At 45.1% G+C, this 27,355-nt stretch overlaps 1 protein-coding gene across 2 annotated transcripts in view; it reads right to left on the bottom strand.

Annotated features, from left to right (window-relative positions):
- Positions 1 to 4,577: 4,577 nt before the first annotated feature.
- The window catches only part of IKZF3 (IKAROS family zinc finger 3), a 92,417-nt gene continuing 69,639 nt past the window's right edge, over positions 4,578 to 27,355 (bottom strand). The window contains exons 1-3 of one of the 2 annotated variants that reach the window (XM_059380809.1): positions 23,927 to 24,535; positions 23,694 to 23,810; positions 4,578 to 11,201 (exon numbers count right to left, since the gene is read on the bottom strand). In XM_059380809.1, the coding sequence (XP_059236792.1) occupies positions 10,498 to 11,201; positions 23,694 to 23,778 (789 nt within the window). In that variant the 5' untranslated portion in view covers positions 23,779 to 23,810; positions 23,927 to 24,535 and the 3' untranslated portion in view covers positions 4,578 to 10,497. Of the gene's footprint in view, positions 11,202 to 23,693; positions 23,811 to 23,926; positions 24,536 to 27,355 lie in introns of those variants that run through there. The other variant, XM_059380808.1, reaches the window with a different exon arrangement.

The raw sequence follows: 27,355 nt of genomic DNA, 5'->3' as shown, positions 1-27,355 counted from the left end.
GAGGAAGAGGCAGGTTTTTCTTTGCTGGGTACCTGGAGGGGTGTTAGCTGGAGTTGCGTTTTCATGGTGGGAAGCTTGTTTTTACTTGGATCAGGTTTATCTTGGAGTGGTTTAGGGGCGACTGAGGGAGACTGGGAGGTTACCTGCACCTCCACAGAACTGCTGCCGAGGCAGTATTCCTCTACGTTTACCTGAACACCTCGGGCCCCGAGGTAGATGCAGGACGTGATAGAAGTTGGTATTCCCACTAGACACGAGCGCGATTTTTCAAAGGATGCCAGGGCATCTCCTCCCTCCCAGCCCTCTTACATCCATCAGTCCCGATACAGGTTCCCACCTTTTGGTTCTCTTCTTCCCAGCTGAACCACCACGTCCCACCACAGCTAAGGAACGAGCTGGCGGTGGTGGTGGGAAGGGCAGCGGCATGAGTAAGGCGAGACCTGAGTCGGACGAGGCAGGAGTCGGAGTGAGGATCCCGCCGTCGCTCTGGTCCCCCAGCACGTGCGGAATGCTCAGGTCCCCCACCCTGCCCCCGCTGCCCGCCCCTGGGCTCCCTTCTTCCCGCGGCCTGCGCGCGGTTGCTGGACGGAAGGGCGCCGAGCCGTCTAGGGGCTGCGCGCGCTGGGTAAGTCCGGCCCGCTTCTCCAGAGGGCGCGCTCGGGGGCCGCAGAGTACGCGCTTCGGTCCCCGGTCCCCAGGGAAGGAGGCTCGCTTGGCGCCACAGCCGTAGGCCCGTTCGTCTCGGGGCAAGGAGTTAGGTTGTTCTTCACTCGAGTTGGTGGGCTGCGTGGGGGCCTCCGGACGCCAGGCGGGGAGGGAGGCCTGAGCGCCGCAGCCAAGCTTCTCGGGACCTCAACGGCGAAGGCGGGGCAGGACCTGGTGGGCGCCGCGGGCCGGACGCTCTGGTTCCTCGGGACCCGCGCCCCCGCCTCCTGACGGCGTCCGAGCCTCTCAGCCGCGCGGCGGCAGTGACACCCAGTGGCCGTGGCGGGAAGTGCAGGCGCCGCCCCTTGACTCCCGCTGCGCAGGTCGACTCCTCTCGAGGTTCCCACTCGTGGTTACGCGCGGGCACCCCCAGGAGAGAAGGCCGCGCTCTGCAGACTGCCCCGCGGGGCACTTCCCCTTCCCCTCCCCCAGTTTCCTCCCCGGCAGTCGCCCGAGCCCTGGGAGATCCTGCGGGGTTGCAGTGCCCGGAAGGGCGGGGCGGGGCGCAGCGGCGGCGCTGGGCTGTGACCCGGAGCAGTTTCACTTCTGGATCCCACCCCGGTGTGAAGGGACAGCATCTGGGGTGGGGGTGGAGGAGAGGGGGGGGACACACAGGCGTGCGGAGGGCTGGCGCTCAGGACCCCGGAGGAGGGATGGCCTTTCACCCCCGGGTGTCACGCGCCCCATGCCTCCCTGCATTTTCCACCCCCACCCCACGCCACGGGTTCCACCACGCTGTCCCCGGAGCTACCGCTCCTCCCCAGCAGCCGCCTCCGCGGGGGCTGTCGACCCCCGGAGAGGCCCCGAGCGGCGTGGGCGGCAGGAGGAGCGAGCTGTGAAGCCGCAGGCAGGGGGTTAGGCTGCGGGCTGCTGAGACGCCGAGCTGTTTCTCAGAAGTGCAGCTGCCCCTCCCCTCACACCCCCCCTCAGCTCCCACCTCGCACCGCACCCCTTCCCCCTCCGCCTGGCCTTCGCTATCCTCGCCTGGGCACTCCCAACCCGGGAATCTGGTGTCTGAGTCCACGCAGAATTCAGAGAACCTGAGAGAGGCCGGGGCCGGGAGTTAAGACCCAGGCTCCGTGCCCATATTCCGAGGCCACAATTCCACTGTCACCTCCCTGTCCCCCAGACTCCTGTGGGCCAGGATTGGACTTTCACAGAATGGTTTACAACGTGGCCACTTGGGGAGATCATAGGCCGCCATAACCCTTGCTTCCAGGGCCCCACCTCCCTCAGTGCCTGAGTGTGATGGGGAGAGAAGGGAGAGGGCACAGGACCCTCTTTCTCTCCTCTTCTTTCTGGAGTTAGAGGAAGGGCCTGGCTGGAGCCATGGGGTCGAGGCTAGGCTTAGTCTCCGTTGGAAGGAACTTGAGAAGATCCAGTTCCAGGGAAAAATTAAGGCCGGGAGAGGGAAATGGAAGTGTCCAGGGTCACCGAGAGAGTGACAAGGCTGGGGTTGGAAGCCAGGAGTCCAGACACTGAGCTGGAGTCTGCACCGGGTTGTCATTTGCTTTATTCATTGACCCTGTACCCTTCTCCCCAACCCCAAGAGTCTCGGGAGGGTGGCTAGGGCCTGTGAGTGACAGGGAGGTTGAGGTGCTGAGATTAATCCAGTGGGGGTGGGATGGGGATTGACCTGGTGGAAGGACAAGTCTGGGGAGGAGGTGGCATCTGCCCCCCTAGTTCCCACCAGCCGCCCCCAGGGCTGTGGTTTATTTGACTAGGCAGCTCTTCTAGGGGGCCTGCGGGGTGGGCCGGTGATGGGGGGGGGCCTGTGGGGTGGGGCGGTGATGGGGAAGACTGCTGGAGGGCTTCCTGCCCCTTCAGTCCTGGGGAACGGGGGCAGCCTACATCACCCACAGGTCCTCTAACCTCCATACTTTCCACTGCAGTGCTCTTTCCTTGGGTAAATTCATGTTCTTCTGGGGGAAGATCTGTTATTTGGGGGGCAGGGAGGCAGCTGCCTACTTCACGGGTCAGGACAGAGTTAAAAACAAAACCGCAGCAAATTCAACACCCCGTGTCCTTCAGGGACTTTCCATGACACCTTCCTTCCCCCTCTCCCCCAAGCCAGGGAGTACCTCCCCAGAGGGCCTCCCCACCCCAGGTGCAGTGGCTTTTGGCTTTTATGCAAACAACTGTCTGACCGGGAATGCTCCCCAGCCAGAACTGGTATCCCCAGCGCCGCTCACTCCCCAACCAGCCCTCAGCATTCCTGGCCTTCCCTGAGCTCTCTTCTGGCTTTTCCTCAAACTCCGGGTGCTAGGGAACAGGAGGTGAGGGAAGAGACACAGGTCCTTGTCCCCCTGCTTGCCCTTGGATGGCAGTTGCCTGCAGGTGGAGGTTTGGCCTGGTTGTGTTGAGGGATGGGGGAGGAGGAGGAAGAATGTGCAGGTGTGGGGTGGCCTCCCCTGCTAGGCCCACTACCCTCTGAAGTGTCACATGAGTTCCCAAGAATTAGGAAAGGAAACTGTCCTTAGGCTGGAAGCCCAGCCAGTCCCCGGGCTGTCTCCATTGCTCACTGGCAACTAGGAACAGGTCTACCGGTCTTGCTTACTCTTGGAGCTGCTTTTGCTTTGGGAAGGGAGTGGGGAGGAGGAGGGCCACATACCACTCTCTCTAAGGCTGGGACTTAGCCACCCATAGACCACTCTGCAATGTATTTAGTGTTACACTAAAAAGGCAGGCAGCAACACAATTCCTCTCTCCCTGCCCTGAGCGCTGGGACTGCAAAACCTGCTGGAGGACCTCCCAACAATCTGGCCCTGTGGGAGGAGGCTGCCACCAACCCGACCCCATCTTTGTTAACCCTAAACTTCAGAAATGGCTTCTTCCTGCCTCGCTCACAAAGGAGGGGAAAGGGAAGATGTTTTGGAAGAGGCTGAGCTGAAGGCCAGATCATCTCCTAGACTCTTTACTGATATGTTCTAAGAGAGAACAGAAGACAGCAAGTCAGGGAGAAAGCTGGATAATTTTTATGTCATTCTCCTAGGACTTTGTCTTCAGTGCCTTAGGTTTAGGCCTCCAAGTATCTTAAGACTATATTTAAATGCAGCTGGGGCCCCTGGCTGGCTCATTCAGTAGAGCATGTGACTCCTGATCTTGGGGTTGTAAGTTTGAGCCCCACATTGTGTGTAGAGATTACTTAAAATCTTCTTTAAAAAAAAAAAAAAAGTAAAAAGGTAAGTGTGGCTGAGTTTAGTGATGGCGCTTGAATTTCCCAGATTCCCAAGAAATTTGGATGTTTCTGAGACCCCAGAGATGAAAAAGCCAGGACATGTCTATCTTCTAGAAATAGCCTCTGCTGAGAGCAAGGGCAGAGCTGTGTCTTGGAACTGGGAGACACTGCGGTGTTGATCCTGCTAAATCCAGTTCCCAAATTTCTCGGGCCCCCTTAGAGAGCTAAGGGCCAGTGGAACCAGTATCCCACTCTAGGGGGCTGGGAGCCAGCAAGAGGATGCCAATGGCAGGCTCAGCAAGGCATCAGAACAGATGCCTTATTTTGGTGGTAATTTGTTTACCTTGGTACTTGGACTAAGAAATAGCCAGAGGGGCTAAATTAAGAAAATAGTCCTAGGGGCGCCTGGGTGGCTCAGTAGTTAAGCATCTGCCTTTGGCTCAGTTCATGATCCCAGGGTCCTGGGATCTGGAGCCCTGCATCCGGCCAAGCACCTGCTTGGCAGGAAGCTTGCTTCTCCCTCTCCTGCTCCCCCGGCTTGTGTTCCTGCTCTCACTGTCTCTCTCTCTCTCTCTCTCTCTCTGTCAAATAAATAAATAAATAAATAAAATCTTTAAAAAAAAAAAAAGTCTTAGAGGCAAAATTAAACCCTTCCATTTTCTGACAACTACAAATGATAGGCATGCACAATGACTAATTTTAAACACACCAGTATTTTTTATTTCTCAGTGTAAAAATCAAACATGATACAGAAACCTTGAAATCTATCAGCAGGGTTTTTTTGTTTTTGTTTTTTTAATGTGACTGTGCACTCATTATGGTTCTAGCAAGGTTAGCATTGCTACATTTCAGAAGCTGACTTTCTTTAAACAGTCTTTACAGAGGAGTAGGACACCTTATAGTGCTCCCAATGGTTGGACTCTGGGTAAAACTCAAGAGGAGTTAAGAGGGAAGGTCACTGCTGGGCAGATAGGGCATTTCTGAGAAACCCAGATGAGAATGTTATGAGCACAGGCCGTGTCAAAACCACTCGGCAAGGCCTCCCTCCCTTCCTCCCTGGGGGAAGGCCACCCTGAGCCCCTTTGAACCCCCAAACCAGGTTCCCTTCTTCCTCCGCCATTCTGCAGACAAGGGTCATCCACAGACCACACGTGTGGTGGCTTTGGCAACCAGAAATTAAAAATAACCTATGGTTTTTCCAGTAGCCAAAATGATCCCTCACCAAAGCTCATAGACTGAGAACCTGAACATGCAAAACCACAGTCTGGGTGAAGAGATGTCTGCTTTTCAAATGACCTGCTAATTCTTTGCAACCCACAGTAATTTGGTTTCTGTGAACCCACAGAAGCAGGCCCACCAAAAAGGGTTTTTGTTTGCTAACCTGGAAAAGTCCTTGTATAAATGAGTCACTGGCACTGGGATCATTTTGAATGCTGCCCCATTTTCCTAAAGTGTTAAAATATCTGTTCTCAGTCTATTTAGGAGAGGAAGAAGCAAAGTAACTTCAGAAGCTAGGTCCCACATGCTTGAGAGGAGGTGGGTGACATTTTGGGATGCTCTCCAGGATTTCTAGAGTAGGGTCAACAGGGAGATGGACAGTGAGGACCATTTGAGGAAACTCTAAGTTACTTGGGGAGTCGATAGTCGAGAGCTCATGAGACAGGGAGGGAGCAAAGCCATTCTACTTCCCTGGCTACAATGTCATGAAGTATCTTTAGCATGAAGTTCACTTATACTGGTTCTAATTGTCAGCATATTCTTTACTCTTACACATTAAAATAACATGAAGGAAACTCTGTGTTTGAGATTAAAGGCCTCCACTGGCTACTGAATTACTGAATCATAGTCCTAGAATGGCCTTTGAATATCTCCATGTCTTTCAATTCACATATAGTGCATACAGTAGAAAACTTGTAACCATCTCAAACAGCCCCTGCCCAGTAACACCATCCCCTAGACAAAATTACCTAAGAGCTCATAACATACTCGGGAGGTAGATACTACATCCTTACATTTTTTAATCAAAACATTAACATTCCATTTTCAAACGTCAGCTCAATCAACATCAATGTATACAATAGTCCAGTCTTGTAATATTCAGAGGAAACTTGCATTCAGCTTTTTCAAAGTCCAAAGACCTGGTTATCATGTTGACGGCATGGTGGGGTACACACTATCTACAGCTTGGGTGAATGGAGCTACCGTCCTGTGTTCTGAGCTCATGCAAGTCTGAAGCCTACACTTCTCTTGAGGGCTCTTCTGAGTCCACGGTCCTTAGAGAAAATGGTTCCAGCCCTGGCTTCACTGATCATTCAGAGAACCATTCAGTCCTTCAGCTTTAGAGAACAGAATCCTTTTCCTAGGGTGGCCCAGGTCTAGCCTTTGGTTTCAGGCCAAAATTGTCTTCTTTACAGGCACTTAAGTCCCACATCCATTGTTTTTCTGAACTCTGCCTATAGAGAGAGGTTCTCTGATCTATACTCTCTGAGCATAAAAATAGCTCCCAATTCTTTAAAAGAGAAGAGACATCATTGTGTATCTCTTATCTTCCTCTGCAAAGCCTGATGGTATTTTCTAGGACAAAATTTACCTTGCTCCACTATCTTTTTATTTTTTATTTTTTAAGATTTTTATTTATTTATTTGACAGACAGAGATCACAAGTAGGCAGAGAGGCAAGCAGAGAGAGAGGAAGGGAAGCAGGCTTCCCTGCTGAGCAGGGAGCCCAATGCAGGGCTTGATCCCAGGACCTGGGATCATGACGTGAGCCAAAGGCCGAGGTTTTAACCCACTGAGCCACCCAGGCGCCCCATTCACTCCACTTTCTTGTCTTTAGCTCTTAAATCTCAATTCCAAGTCTTTGTGAAAGAACTTGGCTGTCTCTGAAGGTTCAAATCTTGAGTGGTTTGGTTTCTAGATCTCCACTAGAGACCAATGGATCTGTTATCTGTGGGGTACACTTTAAAGTTAGGATAGTAGCCATTTATTTTATTTTATTTTTTTAAAGATTTATTTATTTATTTGACAGACAGAGATCACAAGTAGACGGAGAGGCAGGCAGAGAGAGAGAGAGCGAGAAGCAGGCTCCCTGCTGAGCAGAGAGGCCGATGCGGGACTCGATCCCAGGACCCTGAGATCATGACCTGAGCCGAAGGCAGCGGTTTAACGCACTGAGCCACCAAGGCGCCCCGGACACTAACCATTTAATATTTCCATTATGATCTTACTGCCTGTGTTGGGCTTTTTCCTTTAAAACATGCTAAACCTCACATTTGGCAGAGGGGAAAAAGCAGAGGAGGAGAGTAAGAATGGTGATACAGAGACTACTTGGAAAAACTATGTTGGTGTGAGATTTGTTCATAACACAGTGTTTCAACTGAGCAAAATTTTGTGCTTTTTTTCTTTGCAAAAGAAATCTGAGGTCACTTTATATCTGGGCCACTGTGAATATGGGCCTAGCAAAATGTTAAGCACTGCATTTAAAGGGTGAGAAAAGTTGTCACTGACAAAGTCAGAAGCTGCGTCAGGAACAGTTCAGAGTCGGTAATAAGGGAAAAGATTAGTTAGCTTATCTGTGTCAAGCAAGGATCTTTTAGGGAGAATGACTTAAGGAATCTAAAGGCTGGTGGATTTATCTATATCTTTTTTTCCCCTGGTAGTGGTGGTGGAAGTAATGGGGGAGACACTTCTGTTTAGTTCTTGCCAGTAGGAAGTACCTGTGCAGCAATTCAAGAGGAGTGATGAGGAACATCTGGAGAGCCAATTCCCTTCCCTTCCCCCCTCATCCCAATTCTGTCACCTTGGCTGCAAGGGAACTTTTCGTGGGGTTGGTTATTCCCTGGATTGTGGCCCCCTGGGTGTGTGGTGGGAAGTGACAGACAGCTCAGATCTACAGGCTGCTGCAGGACCTCACTGTCCAATGTGGTTGGATGTGAATCCTGACTCTGCCCTTCTCTTTAAGCGACCATGCTAAGATTGTCCTTCACCCTCTCCCCGACCCCCAGCACAGGGAAAGGGCATTTATTGACATAAGCGGTGCCTTACAGAAGGACATGTTTACCAGTGTGGTGATAGCCACTACATACTACCTGGTTCAACTTGATGGTTTACAAACGTGCAGTTTGCATATACAAATTTTCTCTGCACTCCGTGTGCCCCAGCTAGGCCCAGAAGGCTACAATGAAAGTAGCATTTGTGAGTGGTCACTGCGCTTAGAAAACTGACCTCAGAAGAATGGAAATCATTCAGAAAATCTGTTAGTCACAGGGAAAATGAGGCATGTCTTCAAAAAAAAAAAAAAAAAAAAAAAAGTCCCCAGCTTAGTGGGATGGGCCTCTTTCACTATCTTAAGGAGCCAACACTGGTTTCTTCAGAAAGACTTTCCCACTAATCTGTTGGAAATGCTTGCTTTCCCCAGTTTTCTCTCCAACCAAATTCTCTTTCTTTTGTCCCCTGAAGAGTCAGCAGGACGTGTGGCATTTCAAGAGTATAACAAGGAGCAACTCTGCCACAATGCGTGTCAGTAATCTGGCGTAGCTTGGAGTCTAGGATTACGGAAATACAGTGAAATGCTGAGGACTACGAACTGAAATACATCCAGTCTTTTAGCCGAAATCTCAAACATGTTGGGACTGTTACCATGGAATTTCACAAAATCTGTTTTCCTGAGACAGACACCATGCTACAAAGAAGGCTAAGCCATTTGTGCAGTCTGAGGGGGAACATTTTAATTACTGGCAGCACATAAGTTAGTTGAGTTTGAATCTAATGCCTAAGCCCTTTTGAAATACCAAGGCAGATACGTAAAATGCAAATCTAACAGGAATTGGGGATTCTTGACTCTGGTAGAAGTGTGCATAAAACTACTCTCGATTTGTAAATAGATTCCATGAAGTTGTCCCTGGAAGCAGAATTTATTCTAACACCAGTTCTTAAAAAAGAAAAAAAAAAAAAAAGGCTTTGGTAAGCAGCTGCAGGTGCCACTTTGTGTGTACACTTTGGGGCAAGATCAAAATACCTTCCTGTTTTTTGTTCCTCCCCACCATCCTCTTCACATTCACAACTCAGTAGTTAAAGGAAAAATTTAACACTACCATTTTCACACCAAAGAAATGTGAAACAGGTATTCACATACATATTCTCCTGCTTAGTACCCATACATGAAAAGGCTTAAAAGATAACTGAAGCTACAGCATAATCACATAAATTTAAAGCTGGAAGGGACCTTAGAGAGCGTTTAAGCCCAATTCTTTATTGTTAAAGAAACTTAGTTTTAAGAGTTTAGTGATTTGCCCAAAGTCATATAGCTAATTAGCAGCCAATATGGAATTTGCAAACAGATCTTGGGACCTCTACTGCAGTACTAATTTTACAATTATCCCTGCACTTTTCCTTGATAGCATATCTCTCATAATTAATGACAAAGCTGGCCAATAGATCTGCAGAGCCAAGAGCAGACTTTCAGGAATCTTCCTGGCATACAGCAGCTTAAAACAGGGAGAAAACCTTATCCGCCTTGATGAAGGAGAACCTGTTAGCAGGGGTACGCCTCTCTTCACTTCTTCAGGAAGCTTAACACTGAACCAGACAATACTCATGATATCTGTCCCTCATTCATCTCCTGTGGGAAAGGGGAGACTAAGTCATGCTTTTTGGATTGTCTATTTTCTGTCAAAAAAAAAAAATTATCGGCAAGTGTGCCTTAGGTCTGTATACTAATGCTCCGTGAAGGAGACCAAGAACGTTCACAGAGCTGCCCCTCTCCTCCTGCTGCTGAACTATTTCCCCCTCAGAGTCCAGTTCTGCCAATTTCAACGACAGGAAATGTATGCCTTAACAGACAACTTTGTGAAGTTTCAATGATAGTCTATGTTTAAAACCATTAGTTCTTCTGGTATAGAATTTCTCTTATACAGGACTGGTTTAACCCAAAGCAGTTTTTTAATTGGTATGGGAGGCTAGAAGCAGAAGTATCATCGAATAACTTGATTTTTTTTTTTTCCTTGTGTGATAAGAAATGGGTCTGCTGCTTGGAGACTGGGGTCTTCAGGAACTGGTAACAGATACTTATTTTATCACTGTTCTTTTCCTTACTATTAGACTCTAATTAGGGATGAGGAGATTATATCCTAGACTTTCAGCCTCTGTTAAGTGCAGAAGGGCATGTCTTCCCACCGAAGTTAGCTGGTGAGCTCTTCTTATGGACCTGGGTGTATGACTTTTCCACATATGGCACTGTATCTCAGAAAGAATGTCTCATGCAGCACAGCTGGGGGACTCTTTTGACTGGCAACAAACTCCAAGGACTGCTTGTTCTATTGCTGCAAAAGGTAATGACCAAATACTTCAATGGCTTTTAAATGTCATAAAAACTCAAGTCCCCGATGAGAAAACAAAGGTCTCACAAAAATGATAACATGATATAAAAGCAAACAATTTCTCAATGAAGACAGCATTTCTCTGTTGTCCATGTGAACTTGACCCTTTGGACACTAAAAGTGGTATGGAAAGGGGTTTGGAACTGAGTTTGTTTGGAGAATAGCTTGTTAGGCGGGGTGTCGGTTTTTACAAATTATGTTGAATCCTCAGGCATAAATCATCTCTGGGACCAGATGTTCACTTTAGCATGGCTCTGTGCTCTCCTCTGGCTATGTGAGATGAGAACTCATACCGATCATGGCTTCGATATCCGCACATGTTACACTCAAAAGGGTCACGAAAGCCGTGGCAACCCATGTGAATAGTGAACATCACGTAATCCAGGAAGAGGACTCGACAGTGGTCACACCGATACACATCCATCACCTCCCCTTCTTTGCTGATCACTTTGATGGAGTCTCTCGGACAGATGGGTGGGGGCTTGAGGAGTTCATAAGAGCGGGGGACCTCCTTCAGAAGTGGTATCCCATTGCGGACCCTAGCGGGGACCATGTGATTTTGCTGGTAGATGTGATTCTGGCGTTCTTCGTGGTTGCTGTCAGTGTCCGTGGAGTCATGGCCACTATTGTTGGGGGAGAGGCCTCTTTCAGAGGGCAAGCTCTTCTCTGGCAGGTGGATATTCTTCTTTTCTAGGTCTTGGGGGGTACCGTTTGGCATTTCGGCACGGGTGAGGGCTATCGGATACATACTGCTAATTACTGGAACCATCTCTGAGGTGGGAGCAGGTGGGGTCTGGACCAAGGGGCGCAGGGCTTCAGCACCAAGGTAGCTGATGGCATTATTGATGGCTTGGTCCATCATCCGGGTCTGGATTATCTCACTCTCTTTCTCGTACATATAGCTAGGATTATAGTTGACGTCAAAGCAGTGACGCTTCTCACCTAGAAGTGAAAGAAAGAATTATAAGAGGAAGAACACAAAGGCAGAGCTTGTTCAATAATCTTCCGGAATCCTTGAAAAGGGAGGAAAGACATGCGGCTTGCTTAAGAACACCCAGCCCAGGCAGGATGCTTCCATTCGGAGCTGGGGACAATCTCAAGGGACAGTGGCTGACAGCACACATTTGGATAGTCAAAATGAACTAAGCCAGTAGGCAAAAGGGGGAAGTCAGAGATGTTGTTAAGCTGAAGCTACAATGTGAGCTGTTTCTACCGCTCACATCAGAGGGGTGTGCTGGAGAAAAGCAGAGAAAAAGAAACAAGAGGACAACAGGGCAGGGTGCCAGGGAGCCAGGGAGCTGTCCCTGTGCAGGAGCGTGGCCACCTGTGCACTCCGACTGTCCATGGCCTCTCAGCACCCAGTCAATTCCCAAACTATTATTGTGCTTGTTATTTTCTGCTTGTAATACAAGGGAGCTCGGGGGACGGAAGTGCTGCAAGAAGTGGAGACACTCAGCAACTGGCCTCGGCAGCTTTTTAAATAGCTACAGAGGCAGAAAAAATAGCCCCCAAACCTCCAACTTATCACTCCCCAAACACATCGTCACCAGACCGAGATTTAGTAAAAGAACTTCAAATGTAGAAAGTTTTAGAAAAGTTTTCTTGAAAGATCATGGTCTTTGTCCCTTTTATAAAGTACATTATTATTTTGCTTGAAAAAAAAAAACAGTATCATTGATACACATGTGATCATTAGGGCCCATCTCACATTTTTTTTTTTAAAGACTTTATTTATTTATTTGACAGACAGAGATCACAAGTAGGCAGAGAGGCAGGCAGAGAGAGAGGAAGGGAAGCAGGCTCCCGGCTGAGCAAAGATGGAAGACTCGCTTCCCCACTGATGGAAGGCTCGATCCCAGAACCCTGGGATCGTGACCTGAGCCGAAGACAGAGGCTTTAACCCACTGAGCCTCCCAGGCGCCCTGGGCCCATCTCACATTTAACTGAAAAATTTATTTGTGGTCACCCTCTCCTACTGCTCATGTCAAACTGCTGAGAAATTCTGAAAACAGAGTTTAGCCACCTTTGGGGCGTGTGGGTGTTTGTTAGAAAACAGAGGCTCTCTGGCCACAGGGAAGGCAGGAGCAGGGTCTGCCGTGATGGCAGATGTGCTCGGTGGTGAGTGGCTGGTAGAAGGCAGAGAAAGCAGGATGTGTCAGGTACTGAAAGTGAGGCTACCATATTGCTAATGCTTTTCCATTCTGCAGACACTAGATTCTGGAGAGATTTGCTGAACCATATCCTCTCTTCTGCCACACTCCCTAGGCATGTTATGGTTCCCAGACCTGTCACTGCCACACAGTAAAGGGTCCAATAATGAAAGAACACAAGGAAACAAAATAATTGGAAAAACCAGTTCCTGTTCTTGAGGAATTTCCAACTTAGTGGGAGAGAAACAAGACCTGTATCCGTGGAATTGGAAAAAAAATAAATGTTAGAAGTTGTGAAAGAGTTGTCCTGCTCTGTGGGGACCTTTGATTTTATTCACTTTTTTTTAAGACTTTATTTATTTTGAGAGGTGGGGAGGAGAGCACTCATGGGTGCAAACGGGGAGAGGGGCAGAGGAAGAGAGAGAATCTCAAGCAGACTCCACATTGAGGGCAGAGTCTGACAAAGGGCTCAATCTCATGACCCTGAGATCAAGATCTGAGCCGAAATCAAGAGTTGGACCCTTAACCAACTGAGCCACCCAGGAACCCCTGATTTTATTCTAAATGCCATGTTTGAGGCACTTAAGCAGGGGAGTAACATGTCTTCTGTAAAAAGAATTATAAGGCACGATTACAGCAGGTTGGTGTAAATTGCATATTTAAGTGTTAAGGAAGTGCAAAAAATTCAGGAGTACCTGGGACAGGGAAAGCATTTCTTAGAAAACCGAGATTTTGAGAAGAGTCAATATTACTAGTACAACTTAGATTTTCAGAGAGGTCAACAAGACAATCGAGGGAGGAGCCTGACTGAAGGCAGGGAAGTGGGACTACATAGCACATGACCAGGGAAGAGTAAGAGAGTCTGGCTGTAGCTGTATCTGGAAGTATGAAATACAGAATTTTCAAACTTCACTTATTCCTTCACATTCTGCAATACTGACACCTCAGGGTAATGTGGTGGTTGAATGCCTGGGTTCTTGGATCACGTGGACTGGATCTGACACTGGCTCATCAGTTACTCGTTGGATGGCCTTGGGCTAGTTATTTGACATGTCTGTGGCTCCGTGTCCTCATGTGTAATGGGATAATAATTGTATCTACCTCCCACGGTCACTGAGAAGTGCATGGAACAATGCCTGATATATAGAAAGCACCTGGTAAATGTGACAGTGTTTTGTTTTGTTGCAGTGAGCTCACATTTTTTTTCTTTCTTTCCTTCTCTTTCTTTTTTCTTCTTCCTTTCTTTCTTCCTTCCTCTCTTTCTGCCCCCCTCTCTCTCTTCCTTCCTTCCTTCCTTTCTTTCTGGCTAAAATAAATTTCCTTTTTTTAAAAAAAATTTTATTTTATTTTATTATTTTTAAAGATTTTATTTATTTATTTGTCAGAGAGAGAGAGAGCGAGCACAAGCAGACAGAGTGGAAGGCAGAGTCAGAGGAGGAAGCAGGCTCCCCGCGGAGCAAGGAGCCCGATGTGGGACTCGATCCCAGGACGCTGGGATCATGACCTGAGCCGAAGGCAGCTGCTTAACCAACTGAGCCACCTAGGCGTCCCTAAAAAACATTTTAAAATTTATTTTTGAGAGGGAGCATGTGTGAGCTCACAAACAGGGGGGAGGGGCAGAGGGAGAAACAGACTTCCCGCTGAGCAGGGACCCCCCCCCCCCCCATTGCAGAACTTGATCTCTGGACTCTCAGATCATGACCTGAGCTGAAGGCAGAGGCTTAACCAACTGAGCCACCCAGGAGCCCAAAATAAATAAAATCTTTTTTTTAAATTGTTATTTATTTATTTTGACAGAGAGAGAGATCACAAGTAGGCAGAGAGGCAGGTAGAAGAGAAGGGGAAGCAGGCTCCCCACTGAGCAGAGAGCCCAGATGCGGGACTCCATCCCAGGACCTTGAGACCATGACCTGACCCGAAGGCAGAGGCTTTAACCCACTGAGTCACCCAGGTGCCCCTAAATAAAATCTTAAAAAAAAAAAAAAAGAAAGAAGAAAGATAAGGAAACAGAGAGATTTATTTAAGTTTTGATCATATATTGTGAATACCTGGACACAAAGAACCCCTCTCTTTGTTAAAAACAGAGATTACCAATTGTGAGATCAGTTTGAAAGAAGACTAACATCAAATTAAGTCTAAATCTTTTTCCTTGGTATAATCAGGGAGATTGAGAGAGAACTTAAAAACAAAATAATTTTCTTGCCCTGTGGGCTTCCTGGCACTTTGCATCCCAGATTTAGGGAGATATTGAAAAAAGTTAACACGTGGTAGAACCAAAAGATGGGCATTCTGAATGACCAACCATATGATTAGATTTGAACAAAGAGCAAACCGCTTCATGCCCTTAAGCAAGGTAGGCTTGCATCAAAATGTTATTTTCCAAATATTACTGGAAGAACCAAGTGTAAGACCAGAACAATGAGGAACTGGAGCCAGAAAGACCAGCTAAAAGATCTAATCGAGTAAGATGGATTTGTCCTGTGTCCACACTATCTTAAGGCCAACCTGACAGTTTCTAGAAAAAAATCTGCAAAGAAAAATACCCTGCCTTAGCAACTCAATGAAAAATAACAGGAAAGTAGACCTTTTCCAAGGTCACCAGTGGTTCCTATTTTCAACTTCCAGATTGGATATATCTTTGATCAAAGGTGTTTGAAAGAGTGAGGCTGAGAACATGAAAGCCAGCTAAGGTCACAAATATTCATTCCCCTGAAAGTGACACAGAAATAATGAACTTTGGTTTCTTGGCCTTTTCGAGGTCATTGATGATTTCCCAGTGTGGCTGGCTCTACTCTGCTCCTCAAATACCAGGGTCCCCTGAGAATGTTTTTATCTTTTTGTCTAACGGAGAGGTTCCAGAAAGTTTCCGGGGTGGGGCAGGCACATCACAAACTCTGCTTTTATCCTTTCTCCCAAGAGTTTGCTTTACTGAACTAGACCTACAGTTTCACAGTCTCTCCCACCTGCAGCACATGTCAGAAGACAGCTGAATGCTCAAGTTGTAAGAGACAAAACAGTAAGAGGAAAATACACCCCTGGATGAGTGGAAATATGTGACTGAGTTCTGTGGTTAAGGCAGACCATTGTTCATTGTGAAGACAGGAGAGCCTCAGATCTTCACGTGCATGCAACCTGCAATCATCAGATCCCCTCATCTCTGAGTTACGGTAACTTGAGTAGTGCAGATGATTATCAGTCACCTGTAGACACGATGACTCAATGTGTATGAAACCCAGAAGGGGTAAGCTACAGTAATTGAAAAGCCAACAGCTCACGTTTCTTTAGTAACACACTCATAAAAAAGGTTAGTCAAACCACAAGAGTATAACTTCTCCCAAACCTGCACGGAGCCTCTAGTCCAGCTTGTAGTCAGAATCATACCACACCTTTGAATGATTAATGATCGCAGCTTCAGGCTGAATTAGAGGTTTCCTTCTGATCACAACTGGCAACAGCAAGTCCTGACTTTAAGAACCAGGACCATTCCTTACCTGTGCTATTTTTTTTTTTTTTTAAGGTGTCCATCCCTACCATCAAGGCTTTGGTAAAGATTTTAAAGATTTTATTTATTTATTTGACAGAGATCACAAGTAGGCAGAGAGACAGGCAAAGAGAGAGGGGGAAGCAGGCTCCCCGCTGAGCAGAGAGCCCAATATGTGGCCTAACCCAGGACCCTGGGATCATGATCTGAGCAGAGGCTTTAACCCACTGAGCCACCCAGGCGCCCCAAGGCTTTGGTAACTTTAAACCGAGTAACTGGCTGACCCGAAGAGCTGCACTGGGGAGAGGATGTACGGTTGTTGGCTTCCAAGTGCCAACTTGAAAGTACAGAATCACCACCTAGAGCTAAAAGGGACCTTAACTGAGCACGTGAATTCAGACCTCTGCCTTTGGGGCCGAGTGACAAGATCCACCACCCTAATCTGTTTACCTCTGGTTTTTATACTTCACGCTATCTAGCACTCTGCCTTATATATACTGCTACCAAGAACAGCTATGATTTATTGAGCATTTACTATATATCCAGTATTGTCCTAGGTACTTCTTGCATAAAATGAATTAGCATCTCTGAGTCAGATGAAAAGCCTAACCTACAAACAGGTTAACTTGCCAAGGTCACTTAGTTAGTAAATGGAGAACTAGGATGCAGCCTAAGGGCCAATATATATAATCTGTCTGTGTCTTACCAGGGAGAGGGAGAGAGAGGATCTTAAGCAGGTTCCATGCCCAGTGTGGAGCCGGACGTGGGGCTCTATCTCACGTCTCTTGAGATCATGACCTGAGCTGAATTCAAGAGTCAGATGCTTAACTGACTGAGACACCTGGGTGCCCCTGTGCTTGAGCTTTAAGTGATGTTTCCTGGCTGCTACCATGGCTGCACAATCTCACCACTGGGAGTGGCTTCAGATTCTCTGCTGGGATCGTCCCATAAGCAGTGGACAAGCAACTGTGCTTTGTTCCATGTGGACCAGCACCGTGCATTCAAGAAATATCTATGATGCACAGAGTTGCTGTGGTGTTTGTATGTGCTTAACAGAGTGCCTAGCATATGTAAGCACTCAGTAAGTGCTAGATCTTTTATTATTACTATTATTATTAGCCTCACACCATGTTAGGTGCTTTGAGGAGTACAAACAGAACTACAGTCCAACAGGAGATGCAGCATTTACACAATTTCATTACAAATTGGTACCCCTAAAACTATGTGGTGGGACAAAGTATAGTCAACAAAGTGAAGAGAGAAAAATACAGCTTCTCAAATATGCCAAGTAATGTGGGACAAATATTACGTTTATTTTTAAAACTCTCCTTGTAATCTGAGGAGGTGGCAGTGGTGGTGGTGGAGACAGTTCTGTACATCACAACAAACTGTTAAACTCATCCTGAGTACAGTGGGAGAACAGAGCAGAAAGAGAACTCAGGAGACTATGGGAATGTAGACCACGTGTACTTTTTTTTTTTTTTTTAAAGATTTTATTTATTTATTTGTCAGAGAGAGTGAGCACAGGCAGACAGAGTGGGAGGGAGAGGCAGAGGGAGAAGCAGGCTTCCTGCTGAGCAAGGAGTGTGATGTGGGACTCAATCCCAGGATGCTGGGATCATGACCTGAGCCAAAGGCAGCCACTTAACCAAGTGAGCCACCCGGGGAATCCTTTTTTTTTTTTTTTTTTAAGAGATTTAGGATGCCTGGTTGGCTCAGTCGGTTAAGCCACTGCCCTTGGCTCCAGTCCTCCATGGGGCTCCTTGCTCAGCGGGGAGCCTGCTTCTCTCTCTGCCTATGTCTGCCACTCTATCTGCTTGTGCTCTCTCTCACAAATAAATAAATAAAATCTTTAAAAAAAGATTTATTTATTGGGGCTCCTGGGTGGCTCAGTCAGTTAAAGGTCTGCTTTCAGTTCAGGTCATGATCTCAGGGCCCTGGGATCAAGCCGTATGTCGAGCTCCCTGCTCAGTGGGGATTCTGCCTCTGCCTCTGCCTCTCCCTCTGCTCTCTCCCTCTCTCTCAAAATAAATAAAATATTTTAAAAAATAAAACAAATAAAGATTTATTTATTTGTTTTAGAGGGGGAGGGGCAGAGGGAGGAGAGAGAGTCCTAGGCAGACTTGTCACCAAGTGTGGAGCCTCAAGCAGGGCTCCATCCCAGGACACAAGATCACCACCTAAGCCGAAACCAAGAGCTGGATGCCTAACAGGCACTCCAACCACATGTGCTTTTTTTTTCTTTTTTTCTGTGTGTACTTTTAAGGGCAGATGGGAGGGAGGGCATTCCAGACAGACAGCCTGGACAGAACCATTACATACAAAAGGGAAAGTATTACACAGAAGTGCAAGTAGTTCACTGTGGCTGAATTAAAAGATTAGTTGGCTGAAATGATAAATTTAGAAAAGGTAACTTGGAGACAGATTGTGCAAGGCTCAGAACACCTGGGTGGTTCAGATTTTATTCCAATGGGAAGCCACTGAAAGGTTTTTTGAAGGGGAGGGGGATGATTTGAACTTTAGAAATATAACACATTTCCACTATTATAGGCACCATGAGGGGTGATGGGAAATACTTGGGTTTTCTTTTTAAGTTTCTTCAAGTCACTGAACTGTACCTTCTTTTTCTTTTTTTTTTTCTTTTTAAAGATTTTATTTATTTATGTGACAGAGAGAGAGATCACAAGTAAGCAGAGAGCCTGACACAGGGCTTGCTTCCAGGACCCTGAGACCATGACCTGAGCCGAAGGCAGAGGCCTTAACCCACTGAGCCACCCAGGCATCCCTGAACTGTACCTTCATGCCATCTCCCATGTGCACTAACGCTTACAAAAGAGTTGGGGACCAGGCAGGAGGGTAAATGGAATATCTGTGAGGTGATGGCTCTGCTCTCAAGCTAAATGAGAGTAAAGTGACTAACATTTCTTTCAGGAGGAGGAAAGTAGAAGGGAGCCACAGAATAGGCAGGAAGGAGAGCAAACACAGAGAGAGCCATGGGGTGGCGTGGGGTGAGGAAAACTGAGGTGAAGACCATGTTCTGTTGGGGCAGAAGCCTTGTCCTCTACGAGACAAGCTATTCGGGTGTCACCAGTTCCGATGGAGTCACCAGGGGAAAACTACTTTTCTCAAGAAAATACACCCTCTGGGCGGGAAATGACCACCCTTCTTCAGGGGCTTTTTCTTCCACCAGCTTTCAGTGACTACATTCCTCTCTGTCCAGAGCCTTGGTGCAGCACACATGACACACGCTGCTCAGGGTGACCTCCCAGGGCAGGAAGGCCTTGGACTGTAGCTCGTCGTAGGCCTTTGGTCCTTACCCTGCTCTGTCACCGCTAGGTGCATCTCTCCATCTCTCCAATCCTCTCTCCTTCCCTGGGAAAAGACCTCTGCTGGGTGTTCCTGATATCCCTTCAAGCTCTAAAACGTTATGATTCTGTAGTACTTATAGGATTATAATTTCAGCCCTTCAGGAAGGGGTAGTAGAAGATACTTTTTGCTGTTAGAAACGGGTATTCAAACTGCTTCCTGCCGCTCTGTTAACCAAAGCAGACAATTTCTCATTAGTTACTTCACAGGGAGAATTGATGGTGTTTGTTGAAGTGTCAAAACCTCACTAACATGTTTACCGCGGGTGAGTGAAATCTTTTTTCATGTTCTTTTCAACATGCAAACTTCCTTTAATAAAATAATACATAAAATTAAAAATAATAAGGAGATGCTATGGTAACCACTTTGGTCGGAATAACACATCTGTTTTTGGAGAAAGAATGAAAATCAGAAAAAGAAATATGCAGAAATGTAGTCATTTTCCTCCTCCCTCCAGGAGAGAAATCTGGCCTCTATTTTGAGCCAAGTATTTGAAGATGGCCTAGTTAGAAGTCTAGTCAAACAAGTTTATAATAGGAGAATAAGATGCAGAGAAAGGACAACTTTTAAGAGGGTTAGGTGCTAAAAGAGCAATGAAGAATTATTTTGATGATGTAAAGATGCTGATTTCTAATGAAGGTATGTCAATTTATGTCTAAACACAGAGAATGAAACAAAATTTCTTGGAGAATTAAGAAAGAAAGGATTTTATTTTTCATCTACATGGGCAATTTAATTGTACTTTTACTCTTCAATAGAGGAGTGTTTTTGTGTTTCTAAATGCACTTAGACTTAACCCAATCTGTCTCTCTTCCTCAGTTCACTTCTAATGTGTGAAAAATGCTACCTACTGGTAGTTCTCTTGAGCCTGCTGAAAAAGTAGCAGGCTGCCCTGAAGGCATAATTTCACCTTTACCCTCATAGTTCAAGAGGTCAGGGAAGCCAAGGTTGGTCTGAATGCTGTGCAACTGTCAGCAAGGATTAAAGGGAGTGACTCATTCTTCCTTCACACTTTACTTTTTGCCATTTCTCTGGCAGCTGAATCTTTTCAGAAGACGGCGCCGTGGAGAGGAAATACAGGAGACAGGAGAGAAGAGGAGGGAAAACATTAGCCCTGTATGTTCTGCAGCTCTTCATCCCATTCAGGGTCAAAATGCTCCTTCTCTCTCCCCAGTATTACTGTTTTCTCTGGAAAAGGTTGATTCTATTAAATGACTCAAGGGGTTTCCTTTATTTGAAAACGATCTCCAAAAGGGAGGTTCAGGTTATAAGCTAATTCCAAAAGATTAGAACAGGGCTTAGGAACAAGAACATCGTGGATATGGCAGGAGCGCTGTCGCCACTTCCAGAAGGGAATGAATGGGTGGGTGAGAGAGCAAATGAACAAGCAGTAATGAATGGCCTCAGTAAAAGAGATGAATGTTGGGCTAATGCAGCTGTTTTACAGATTCCCAGATTTAACCACACCTTCCTAAAAAACAACAACAACAAAAAACCCCACAAAAAACCTAAAGTATATGACATGGTTCATAACATAAACATGTTGCCTGTATAACCTTGAGAAAACAGTTACCTGAATCTACACATATGGGCTTAGAAACACAAAATGGTATTCATAATTGCAGCCTTTGCTAATTCATCGTGCAGACTTGTAGAATGAGAGAGCTGGGAGGGACATTCCCGATCACCTCATCACCTATTCAGTCTCCTCATTTCACAGATGAGTAAACAGAGGCCCAGAAAGGTTATGTGATTTGTCTAAACACACACAGTTAAGAAATGACTGAGCTAGAATCGGAACCTGGGTCATTTGGCTTCAAATCCAGTGTTCTTCCTACTATGCAATACCAAATTTACCAAACAAAATTTCCCCTGGTTACTCAGGGCCCTGAAGCCCTGAAGTTGCTACCTCAGCTTAAATCAAGAGCTAACTCTTACTAGGTTTCCTGATTCCAGCATAGAGAGAACATAATGGTTCTGAAGATGATAGACATCAGTACCTGTAAGCATCTCTCCTGAGTCTGGAAATGAAGGAGTAAAAATCCTCTGCTTACAAGGGTAACAAATGGAACAGATCCCTGATGCAACAAGCAGAATGGTATGGACTTGGACACAGGAAATGTGTTTTCTTTTCTTTTTTTTTTTTAAGTTTTATTTATTTATTTATTTGAGAGAGAGACAGTGAGAGAGAGCATGAGAGAGGAGAAGGTCAGAGGGAGAAGCAGACTTCCCATGGAGCTGGGAGCCCGATGTGGGACTCGATCCCAGGACTCCGGGATCATGACCTGAGCCGAAGGCAGTCGTCCAACCAACTGAGCCACCCAGGCATCCCAGGAAATGTGTTTTCTTAAACCCATGAAAATATCACAGCAAATTTTATTATATTAAGTAGGGTTTCAGCTCAACTATAGGTTAGGACAGGGGCGTCTGGGTGGCTCAGTTGGTTAAATATCTGCCTTTGGCTCAGGTCATGATCCTAGGGTCCTGGGATGGAGCCCTGCATCAGGGCTCTCTGCTTCTCCCTCTCCCTCTGCCTGTTGCTCCCCCTGTTTGTGCTCTCTATCAAATAAATGGATAAATCTTAAAACAAAACAGGGTGCCTGGGTGGCTTAGTCGTTAAGTGTCTGCCTTCAGCTCAGGTCATGATCCCGGGGTCCTTGGATGGAGCCCCACACTGGGCTCCCTGCTCAGCGGGAAGCCTTCTTCTCCCTCTCCCACTTTCCCTGCTTGTGTTCCCTCTCTCGCTGCATCTCTGTCAAATAAACAAAGTCTTAAAAAAACAAAACAAAACAACAACAACAAAGCAACTATATAGGTGTAGGACAGCTACAGGAACCAAGCATCTTCTTTCTTATGTTAGTTCTCTTAGACCAAAGAGCCTTGACCATAATTCCATTGAAATTGAGTCACTTCACATTTTTTTTCCTTGCCCATTTCTCCCCATGTCCCTCTCCACATCAAGTACAGGCATTTCTAGAGTCAAAACTGTCCCCAAATCAAATTACAAAGTAAATTACACTTACAGAATAAAAACCTCTACTTTGCTTTGTTCTGACTCCAGTCAGAACTTCTTCACAGAAGTGGAAATCAAAAGATGTATGAGCAATGTCTTAAGATCATGTCTTGGAATCACAATTGGCCCACTTGATCCACTGCTCCTAAACCCCAAATGAAGGTCACTACACGCCCCCTGACATTTCTCACAAAGGAGGGGGAAGATGGTAACAGGGGTGGGGGGTGGAGGGGTGTGTCTCTCTAAACTGAAATGCACCAACTTTATTCAGTCTGACACAATTCTTTAAGTGATTAAAAGGATACAAAACTCTCCAGCTAATCACAATAAAATAAATAAGGCATAAGCACTTAAACAAGCATAAATATTTACCTAGGTAATTTAAAAATATATTAGTTCTTTCTATAATGCATATAAAATATCTGCCTGTAAAAAAAGATCTAGACCAGAATAAAATTTAACCAGATTTAAAAACTAGGCAGGTACTTAGTATCTATAAAAGCTACTGAAAAGAATTAAGCACAAAAGGATTGTAGTAAGACATCAGCAGCACCAAATAGCTTTGGAAAAAGAGATTGACAGGTTTCTAAAATTCTACTGGTTTTGAGGGAGATCTATTTTCGTGTGATAACTATTTTTGTTTGATATCACCAAATTTCAGTTTATAGCAAAACTGATACATTCAATTCAGCTGCCCCCTTTACAAATACAAATCTATTTTAAATACCATGGTCACATTCATGTAAACATCTGGGAGAGCTGGGCAAAACATCTCTGCCGTTCAGCAGCCTGAACACTTTAAAGAATATAATTCTTTCTTTGCCATTTCATTCTGCTATATTATTTGACAATGTGAAAACCGGTGGCAAAAAAATTAACTCCAGTGAGACAAATGATTGAATCCAGACTTGTTATTTAAATCTATGTTTTCCCAACTTTCTCTTAAAGCCAATCTTCAATTAAATTCAAGAAAGTATGAAAAAAGAAAAAGGGAAAGTATGGCAATTAGTTTTAGAACGTGAAAAAAGTTGGGGCATGATTACGGAACCCACTTGTAAAATATAATTACAAAAGATTACAAAAATGCTATCTCAAACATCTTACTGGTGTCAATTGCCTAAACTCTCTCATGCAACATATGTCATTCAGAATAAAGAGGAAGGAACAGCATTTTTAACACCAACTCCATTTAGGAAATTGGATGTCAAATACTCCCACCATCAGGAGTTAAGATTATTCAGTTAAAGTATTCTGTTCTATTTGCCCTAGTTATCAAAATGAAGCACGAAGAATAAACGTGTATAATGGAAAACCAATTATCTTATTTTAACAGAGATTAAGGGCCTGTGTAGTATATAAGCATCCTACGTTATCTCATTTAAACTATCTACTAACAACAGCAGGAAAAAGGCTCGTATTCTTACCAATGAATTTCTGAGGCATTGAGCTTTTTCGTTTTGCCACATTGCTTGCTAATCTGTCCAGAACGAGAGCTCTTTCACTTCCCATCTCTGCTTTGATGTGTCTTGCCTCCGCACTTGCTGGTTTGGAAAAATGTAAAAAGAAGAGGGAAAAGAACACGGTGGTAAATGAGGGAGAAAAAGGAAATAAAATGGAAGGAAAAGTGTCAGAGATCTGATGCACACTCTGTTGTTACCTGTTATTAACTGCTCAGATTCTTGCCTGGGGTACCTGCTGTGGTCAGTGAAGCCAGCACCAGGGCACGTTCAAATCTTGCAGTCTTATGCTGAGATGGAAAAGCCCGACCCATCCCCAACGAGTATCTTCATTAGCAAGAGGAAGTATTAAATAAACAGCCTGGACGTGGTTGGTTGCAAAAAGATAGATAGATGGAGATCTTCTAACCCCTGATCAGCCTTCTTTCTGATTCTGAGTAACTGCGTGTGACACCTGCAGACTGATATAATTCTTCTTAACAACTTAAAAAAAAAAAAAGTATGGTGCCCCAGATTTACTGCTCTGTTTATGTTAATAGCACTTTTGAAAATAGATACACTTACCCAGACAGCAAGAAATCTACTCAGTGATTTGTGTATTGAGATTTTTAGTGGTTTTTTTTTCTTTTCTTTTCTTTTTTTTCCCGGCATGTTCCTTTCAGTTCCTATCTTTTAAATTCTATTTCTCTGGGCTCTGCATTATCTGTTTCATATGCTCCTCACATTTCAAAGTTGTCTCAGCTAAAATTTCCCTGAGCAACACTTCTGTTTTGAAATTAAAGAGCAATTTGTATAATTCATCTTTATTATATTTCTAATGAACAATGTGAATAAAAACTGCCTAAGAATATGGTCTAGTTGTTAATCCATGAATAGACCATTAAGCGGTTTAGGCCTGTGGTTCTCAGACCTGCTTGAACATTAGAATCAATCTTTCTGAAGAGAATGTAGGAAAACACCTATGCCCAGGTTCTCCTTCAGATCCTGAAATCAGGATCTCTGGGGTAGGCGCCTAGGCAACAGTATTTTTAAAGCTCTCCAGATGATTTTAAAATGCAGCCAGAATTGGAAACCACTAGATTATATAAATAGTACTAACATCTAGTCAACTAAATAGTACACTAGAATAAATAGAGTATAATTTACCCTGGTACAGCAGGCAGTAGTCCATAAGAGTCCAAGCCTAAAGTTCAAAGAGATACCAGCTGCTCTAAATGTTAAGGCTTTGAACCTGAACACATGATGCCAGCCCAAGCTGCAGATCTGCAAACTTTTCTGTAAAGGGCCAGATAGTAAATACTTTAAATTTTGTGGGACACATCTAGTCTCTGTTCCATATTCTTTGGTTTTTCCCCCAACCCACTACCCTTTAAAAATGTAAAAACCTCTGCACACTGTCTGCTGCCTACATTTGGCCCAAGGGTCACAGTTTGCTCACTCCTGTCCTACACATTCATATTGTGTTACTACAAACATTTCTTTCTGTTTTAACATAAACATTTCAGCAGAACCAAACTAAAATGATGTATCCATACATTTCTAACATCTCTAAGGAGGAAGAAATTGAAATTAGCTTAAGAGACTAGAATAAAAAGAAGTGATGGTTGCAGAATAGATTTTTCCCCCAAACATATGCACAGTTTTAGGAATGGTCAGTGATCATTCTGTAGTTGAAGAGTTTGCTGTGTGAAGAGATTCTAATATACAGAAATAATGTCACGAATTCTATGGTCCTCTCAGACATTCAGTACCACAAACTGACATGTCCAGAGAGGGAAAAAAAAACCAGTCACCTCTGCAAGTAAACAAGTGAAAAACCTCCAGGGCAAGACTGTCAAGTAAGAAAACTGTCAGGGCAAGAAAACTAAAGCCAAATTAAAGAAAGAGAATTCAAAATATTAAATATGTTTTATTTTATTATTAGCATGTTTTTGTTTGTGTTCCCAGTCATTGCACAATAAATTATAAAGCTGATGGTTTTTAAATTCAGGAATAAAATGAAATCTGGCTCCAAAAAGGATTAAAAGGACAATGACCATATTTACTAGACTTTGGGAGTTTCTTGTCAAATGTAATTATATGCTTCAAAGAAGTAAGTCCCAGGCTCCGGGTTCAGTTACTAACAATACTATTTGTGTAAATGAAAACAGTAAAGGTTAGAATAGGGGGCCTGGGCAGCTTTGGGCTTGGTGGTAAAGCACTATCACTTTGGCTGACCTGCTGTTGCAAATAATGGGCACTTTAGAGACAGGACATTTTGTTACTGAGTGAAGTGGGTCAAATTCTGTCCAGCACAGGGATAGGTTTAAATGACCAAACAGGAAACTATTATATATATATTATTTCCTTTCACACAAACCACCACCAGATGTGGCACTACCCAGAGCCCCAAGAGCAGAGAGATGAAAGACAAAGGCCTGGGATTTGAAATCAGTTCCTGAGGCTGTTACAAAGACACTTTTTCTTAGAATCATCTGAGAGGCAGTGAAGTGGTGCTTTGACTGAGAACAGTCATTCTGGTTTGAGCAACTTTGAGGGGATTAAATCCAGGTTAACCCCCCTGTCCCCCTCCCACCTCCCCTTCCAACTCTGTATTATTATCAGAAAGCTTTACAGCGAAACATGAATGAAAAACAGTCCTGTGGGAATTTTTAAGTCCACCCCCATTTTACCACTATTCATATTGGTTCTTCAGTCACTCCTCTAATGGGCTAATCATCCCCCAGAAATCTGTCCCTTTAAGCCCCAGGACTCACCCCAAGCATTATATCACCAGCCTACTTTTCCCGTTCAGCTCTCTGCAGTCACTGTCTACATTTTACCAAGTCACTATCAATTACCACTAGCAGCTTTCTGAGGACACATACTCAATACCTTCTATATTCAGGAGGATGCTAGAGCGGGGATGCATGACCTAAATAACATAATGAGGGCATGTCACTAAATGGCAGCCTTCGAGATAACATCACCTTTTATCCCTGGTTACTCACCAAGCTTGTCTTGACAAGTCATTTCTAGATAAATCTTACTCTGTAGAACAGTGGCCAAATGCCTGACATTTAAAAAGATAACATTCTGAAGTGTTTGGATGGACAGATAATTGGGGGCATGGGTGGAGACTTTCCCATCTCCACAATTCTGGTTAGAGCCTCAGTCCTCTGAGGCGAATCGAGAGGGCTTCCCCCACCCCACCCCCTCTCCCTGGTTTGTTCACTCAAAATATGAACTCCAAGATCCCAACTGTCATTGGACATGTAAACACACTCTAGAAATTAAGTTCATCTTTACCAAGTTAACTGTTTTTTATTTGGCAAGTTAGGCAAAAGTTCCAACTTTAACAGAATATGCTGCACTCTTTTTTTCCCCCAAACTGCTGGTCTTTTGCCTTGCAGTCAGTTGGACAGCTTGCTGGGTACTACTACTACTTGGGCACGCTTTAAAACAAAAGGAAGTCCTCTGGAATTAGAGGATCTCTCGGGATTATAAACTTAGGCAGTACTCTTTTCAGCAGAGGACCTCTGCCTTTTGGTCCTCTGCTTCAACTTGAAGACCCAACTGTCTATTTATATAGTCTAGACTTGTTATCTTGCCACATCATGTCTCAAAAATGTAAGTGGAGGGAAACCAGT

Source organism: Mustela nigripes, chromosome 16, assembly GCF_022355385.1.
Source record: "Mustela nigripes isolate SB6536 chromosome 16, MUSNIG.SB6536, whole genome shotgun sequence".
Classification (NCBI taxonomy): domain Eukaryota; kingdom Metazoa; phylum Chordata; class Mammalia; order Carnivora; family Mustelidae; genus Mustela; species Mustela nigripes.
This window is presented reverse-complemented; position numbering and strand designations above follow the sequence as displayed.